Here is a 7,017-nt window from a genome sequence, read left to right as displayed (position 1 = left end):
ATGATGCCCTCTCTCCCTGATTTTATGACAAATGTCTGATCAATTCCATTCAGGTTTGGTTGTTTATCCCTTTGGTCCCTAAATGAACTTTAAGTGAAAATAAAATGTGTAGGCCTATGATACACACTTCACAAATTGTTGAACACCAAAACAAAACTTTAATCATAGCCTATTAAATCAAGTTTTAAAATTACAATGACTGGCAGAAAGGATTCACGCTAGGTTCATGCCACATACATGTAGATAGGCAGAAGGTTTGTCAGGGACTTGACATCTGTAAATGCAATGGAATTTCGTATTATTTTATAAAAAAAGGGACTTTTAGCATTACATCGGCTATTTATTTGTTCACAACCGATGAGTGAGAAAGGGGCGTCTCCATGTTCTGTGATGACGTAAGTGCTACGTTTCACCATGCTATTGGATCAGGCGTTTCCGGCTTCTTCTTCTCGGGCGAGATTAGCGAGAAAAAGAAAATCAATACGACAATGAGTAGATATTTGGATTAGACAGGGGGTACATGTCAGTCCTTACATGGTTGTACGCTTTGCTTTAACGTTTTCTGATTTGTTTACCGCGTGGGCTTAACTAGGAACTGTCGACTATCAACTACAGCAGATTAATTTTGCTCGGAGCTGACTGCAGCCATGATGGCGTCAAGCTACAACGCGAAGGAAGAGGACGGACACATAGCGGCTGCTTCGACCCACGGAGGTGCCCCGGGCGTTGTGAAAAGTAAAAAGCCGGACAACACAGCGTTCAAACAACAGAGACTACCAGCCTGGCAGCCCATACTTACGGCAGGCACGGTGCTGCCCGCTTTCTTCGTCATCGGTCTCATCTTCATCCCCATCGGTATCGGCCTGTTCGTCTCTTCAAACAACATCAAAGAGTTCGAGGTAAAGCAACAGTAACATAAACGTCCAACTCTGGACAGCTTTAGCCACAACCCACAAGCTTCCTTTAGGTTTTTCTACATAGTCATATTTTAAACCACAGGAGCGGCAGCAAATCATCTAATTTAACTACGGAAATGCTCACCTGTAAAGTGTAAACTTGTAGTGTTACAACAAGCGAGAACAGAAATATCAAGTGACAGCTTGACAGCTCGCCATATTTCTGAACACTGCTAGGCTCTGTCATATTGAGATTACCTTTATAAACACAACTTTCAGTTTAGAAAGTAGCTAGCCGAATGCAGCCGATAACAACAGTACTGTAATGAAAGGTTACAATGTATAGTATAAAGGTGTTCATTCATACTAATGAAAATAATAAGCTATTAGCTAGTAGCTAAAGTAAAGTTTAGTTGTATAATGCTTTACAATTTAGAAATTACATGCACGGAGGCCTTTACATTAAAATATAAATGGAATGAAAATAAGGGGATAGAATTACAGGAAATAAGATGGCAAGTAAAACACTTTGTTGTCATTTGGCAGCTGCCTTTTGTGTTGCTGCTGTTGAGATGTATTGCACAATAATGAGAAACATTTTGTCCACACATTTATATAGAAATATCAGAAACACTATGAAGTATAACACATCATTCATATTCACAAGCGTAGACTAAATATCAGAAACTGTGGTATAACACTTTTATTAACGAAGTTAAACCAAATATATATAAAACGCTAGTGTAACAAACTATTTATTTATAAGGGTAGAAAAAAACAGGATAAACACTTAGTATTTTATCAAACTATCTATATGTATATATGAACATATTAGAAATACTACATAGTATGTCGGGTAGACACTGCACATTACCATGGTAGATCAAACAAACACTAAGGCCAAGGGTAGAAAAAATGTCGGAAACCCTTTTAAATATGACATTGTTTTGATCAAAATAACAAAAATATTGTACGTGGATATGAGACAGCAAGGTTAAGTAGGCTTTTAGTTTAGGTAGGTGTTCTCTATGTCTAATTCTTCTGTTTTTGAACTTATCTTTTCCTGTTTTTCAGATTGATTACACTGGCGTCGACATCAACAATCCATGCTACAGCTGTGCTAAGAACTTCAGCTGGAACAATACAACGCCATGTCTGTGCTCTCTGCCCTTCACATTGGAGCAGCCATTTGAGGTGAGCGCCAGCTTGCCTTGCAGTATGCTCAACCGATGAATAATACATGCCTTTGGCTTCAAAATTGATAGTGTTGCTTGAAGTGCAACATAACAAAAAAGGAAAACTGCCCCCCCTGACACTAAATGTCCATTAAGATCTATTTGCAGTCCGAAACAAAGGCACACTCAAGGTTTGTTTGGAGCAGACACATTATCATTGATCACTCTCGGCTGAAAATGTGCTGCCCAGCAACTTATAGAAGGCTTTTATTGATCTATTATGAAACCGCTCTCAGTTTCCAGCTCAGAATAACTTAGTGTACGGCTTAGTTTTGGGTTGGTGCAACTACAAACCAAACTGGGGTAGAATGAGATCTATCTCATCTGAAGACATAAATAAACATATATTTGATACATGTGCACCTTTTTGTTCAACCGGGCTTAGCGAATGAAGGTCTGTGTTTAATGAACTGAGCTAACACTCTCTTTAACATGATCTCTCCTCCCCTGCAGAGCAATGTCTTCATGTACTACGGCTTATCCAACTTCTATCAGAACCACAGACGTTATGTGAAGTCCAGGGACGACAGCCAACTGAATGGTGACCGCTCTGCTTTGAAGGTATGCTCTCGAAAAAGTTTGTACTATTATAACATGTCTCTGGCATCAGTTTAACACCGGCTGCTTTTGACAGAGCCCCAGCAAGGAATGTGAACCGTACCGTACAAGTGAAGGAGCACCCATTGCTCCATGTGGGGCCATAGCTAACAGCCTTTTCAATGGTAAGTGATACATACAATTTTTTTCTTCAGCAGTGTAAGGATTTTTACTAATGTTTTCATCTAAAGTGTGTTATCATAGCTCTGCATCCAACTAAACTCAGATGTCATTTTTCAGAAGTTCAGTTAATTTGCTTCCCTTTTTTGATGCAACAGATTTGAATGCAATGTCTCTTTGTTTCAGATACTCTGGAGTTGTATCATATTGATATCAATGGCACCAGAAATGAAATTCCTCTGGTAAAGAAGGGCATTGCGTGGTGGACTGACAAGCATGTGAAGTTCAGGAATCCTGGTGGAAACGACAACCTCACTGTGGCTTTCCAAGGTGATTGTTTTTATAAAACTACACAGGACATTTTGGGCTGGTTAACACTTAAGTTTCAATTGCCCAATCCCAATGTCCCCCCTTACAGACTTAGTCTGTGAGGGCTTAGGGCTTTCCCACTGTCAATTCATCAAGTCCGCGAGGGCTCTTTATGTTCCCTTTTATGCAACCTTCTTATGCAGTTCTGCAGACTTTACCCGAGGTAATTACACATAGTTCATAGCGCTGTGACTTTAAATACGGGGGGAAGCTCTTGTCCCGTCGCATTTCCTCATAAATCTGGCATAAGGTAGGGGGTGTGACTGCATGCATCTGCTGAATTACACTCCTATCAAACTATTTCTTTAAATTTTTGCTTAATGATGTATTTTTGAAGAAGAAAAAAAATAAGATTATTGGTCCACTCGCTAAGGCAAGGGCCTACAGCACTTTCATATCAGACAGTCGATCTCGGCCGGGAAGAAAGCTGTGAACGTAAAATTAAAAGTCAGAAGCCAACAATAGTTTGTGCATGTTTTGGTGCTTTTATATTCTCCTGTGTCTGCACTTTCTTTTTTCTTATTAGCCTTGCAGCCTCTTGCACTCGAGCATTGATGACGTCAGCTTAAGTCTGTGAGGGTTCAGGGCTTGAAGCTTTAGGGGGGACATTGGGATTGGGCCAATGACTTCCTTGGTTTCTCTTGTTCTCTCTTAGGCACAAGTAAGCCGGTGAACTGGAGGAAGCCAGTGACTGAGCTAGACCCAGCAGATCCTGACAACAACGGCTTTATCAACGAGGACTTCATTGTATGGATGCGCACGGCTGCGTTGCCTACCTTTCGTAAACTCTATCGCATCATCCAGAAGAAGCCTAACACGACCCCGACTCTACCCAGTGGCAAATACGTCTTGGAAATCACTTACAGTATCCTTTGATATATGGCTAGAAACTCTACTACACAAATATAACGATAGAAAGTGCTAGGTAGTAGGGTTGGTTGGTTGGTATATTTATTGGAAGTATAGCTTTGGATAAAAGTGTCAGCTAAATGAAATTTATGATTTATATTACTGTACATAATGTTTAACAGGGTAAGATTCATATATAGAAACAACCTCAATCTCATAGATATTGGCAAAGTTATTGTGATATCTCTGTAAACCACACCCCAGATCTAAAAGATTGTGAGTCATGTTCAGACACCTCGTGCAAGTCCCTTAAGTTATGTTATGCTAAAACTAGTGTTACTCTTCAGAGCTAAACTGAATCCGAACCGAATGTGTGGCCCCCTTTCTAGTCATGTCACATGATACTTATTAGCACTGCTATTAGGCTCGTTCGACCTAACTTTCAGCTCGTCTGGAAAGTAGACGAGAGTAGCCGAGTGCAGTCGGGGGAGTGACGAAAAAGCCTGACTGAAGCCGGACAGCTCCGAGTCGGAAGTAGCGTCCTTGTTGCGGATGCAGTTCGTTTTCTAGTTTTATTTTGAAGGCCTATTAGAAACATATTCGCAGGAGAGTCACACATGCTACAACCGATTAGAAGCAGAACACAACACAAAGACGAGTAAACACTTTAAAAGCGAGGGGCATTTTCAAAACAAGAAACGAGATATAAGCTAATATCCCCATTCCCCACACATCTTTATCTTTCTTGTTACTTTACTAGAACACCTACTTTTAAGTGATAAAGAATAATTTACAAGAATAATTTACAAATCCAAATAAAGGAGGTTTAATATTTCTCCCTTCACATAACGAATATGATCGGCCTAAATAAAGAAGGTCTAAGAAAAGATCCCTTATTATTATTGTAGAGATGGATATGATGAACTGTATTATGATGTGTAACAAACAAACTAGGCTACTTGTTGTAGTTTTGGTCTGGCTTTGCGACACTACATGTAAAATACAATCCCCAGACCATTTAGATCACTTGAAATAAGCCTATGATTTAATCTGAATGGTATAAAAATCACTTCACCAAGATCTTATGTGACTCAAGTTTGTGTTCACTTTTAAATATATCTATACAGGAGAGTTACACATCCAAATTATTTCTATGTCAAGGGTTCAGATCAGTGGAGGTTTAACTCTGATCAAGTACATTTCTGCTTAAATGCATATTGTGGCGGCCTAATGAAATCAAAAAGAATGGATCGTAATTTAATTTTGAGCGGTGATGTCAGACTTTTGCCTAACCAATTGGGGAAACGCATCAAAGGCACGAGGTTTAAACTCCCAATTAGCGCTCAGCTCCGCCTGTCAGCAAGACGTTTCCCATCAGACATTTCGCTCCCGCAGCCCGTGGGGAGCAACTGCAGCGACTTGCTCCAGTGTCTGTGTCCGTCTTGATACCGCGGGACTTCAAAGTCTCAAGCAGCCGAGCCGCAGCCAGCCACGGGTGCAAGTGGGACAAAAAGTCTAACCATAATGCAGTGCGCTCAGCAAGACGAGCGTCATAATTGCGCAGGTCTTAGCAAGACGGCGACAGGTCGAACGAGCCTATTGACTTTGAGTGGTGTGCATTTCTTCTCTTGTTGTTTTTCCTTAACCGTGTAATCAGATTACCCTGTGCTCAGCTTCGATGGTCGCAAGCGGATGATCCTGAGCACCATCTCCTGGATGGGAGGGAAGAACCCCTTCCTCGGCATTGCCTACATCACCGTGGGCTCCATCTGCTTCTTCCTGGGGGTGGTTCTGCTCATCATCCACCACAAATATGACACCCGCAACACCAGCGCAGATATCCCAAGCTGAGCTGTTCCTGTAGCCCGCTGGCTGGCCTCTGCATGCATGGGTGACCCCTAAAGGGTCCGTTCTCGACTGCTTGTTGATTTTAGCGTGAATTCACTGGTCTCTGTAACTGTTTTGTTGTGTGTTTGTGTAAGGACAGCATTGTCTCAGCAAAAGCTGAGTTTATGTGTATGCAAAAGAAGGATGCTAGAGTCTGTGTCTCTGTGCATATAGCTTCAAGTCGGCTGCTGAGAATGTCCTTCCTTGTCTCCAAAAGAAAGTTTTTATCATCTATTTATCTATAAATTATCAAAGTATCTGTGTTTTCTTTTAGCAGTGCTTTGCGAATGGCTTATTATTGAAGGATGTATATATTTTTAATGCAAGTTTTTGTCCACATTATCTACTGTGATATGTCTGCTAATGAATGTACCATTATATTTCAATGATATACCTCTGTGGTTTTTGAGATAAGCTTGAATATAGGATGGGATAATCGTGGCTTGTGTGCTGTCTATTATGTTAAGCATTGATGATTAACAAGAAATATTTTATCCTCGGAGAGTCATAGAATACTCATGACAAGTAGTAGCAAAAGTGAGGTTGTATGCCGTCTCTGTGACTGGTTATATAAAGCGATCATAACAATATGCCTATTAATCATGGAAACATCCTACACCACTGTACCCAGTATTCTCAATTCTAAGACTCTGGGCAATGTCTCAGGCTGGTTGGAGCACAACATTTATTTTTGTTTTTACAGATTGGCTTGATGGTTCGGTTATCTTGTGTTCTTCAATGTTGACCAAATGATATGCACTTTAAAAGTGTCACATTTGTTAGTTGCCCCACCTGGTTTCACTTCATCTTCTGTTACAATATTGATTTCAGGATTTATTAAATTAAAGAGTAAATAGTTTAAATTGAAAATGTATGGGTTTTTATAAGGTTTGTAGGGTCCAAAATAAACAACTTGGTGAATGCATTGGTGTCATTTGGTATGTTATTGCAGATCACTACCACTGCCGTAACTGGTATCACTCACTACTTGTTTAGTTATGGATTTTTACAATTAATTTTTTATTAACATTTTATTATTCTTATTTTTTACAATTGTTATAATA

At 40.1% G+C, this 7,017-nt stretch overlaps 1 protein-coding gene across 1 annotated transcript; it reads left to right on the top strand.

Annotated features, from left to right (window-relative positions):
* Positions 1 to 446: 446 nt before the first annotated feature.
* On the top strand, positions 447 to 6,864 carry LOC307262041 (cell cycle control protein 50A-like). Its single transcript, XM_080042778.1, has 7 exons — positions 447 to 899; positions 1,971 to 2,090; positions 2,585 to 2,692; positions 2,766 to 2,853; positions 3,035 to 3,178; positions 3,873 to 4,082; positions 5,724 to 6,864. The coding sequence occupies exons 1-7, from the start codon at positions 648 to 650 to the stop codon at positions 5,915 to 5,917; spliced, it is 1,116 nt and encodes a 371-aa protein (XP_079898904.1). The 5' UTR covers positions 447 to 647; the 3' UTR covers positions 5,918 to 6,864.
* The last annotated feature ends 153 nt before the right edge of the window (positions 6,865 to 7,017 follow it).

Source organism: Ammodytes marinus (genome assembly GCF_949987685.1).
Source record: "Ammodytes marinus genome assembly, chromosome: 15".
NCBI lineage: Eukaryota > Metazoa > Chordata > Actinopteri > Uranoscopiformes > Ammodytidae > Ammodytes > Ammodytes marinus.
The sequence above is the reverse complement of the archived record's forward strand: the minus strand, read 5'-3'. Positions and strand labels throughout refer to the sequence as shown.

Bases quoted from the DNA above. Each gene is read 5' to 3' on its own strand.
- LOC307262041 (XM_080042778.1), top strand. From the start codon at position 648: ATGATGGCGTCAAGCTACAACGCGAAGGAAGAGGACGGACACATAGCG. The intron at 2,091-2,584 runs GTGAGCGCCAGC...CCTCCCCTGCAG, and splicing joins CATTGGAGCAGCCATTTGAG to AGCAATGTCTTCATGTACTA. The intron at 2,693-2,765 runs GTATGCTCTCGA...TGCTTTTGACAG, and splicing joins GTGACCGCTCTGCTTTGAAG to AGCCCCAGCAAGGAATGTGA.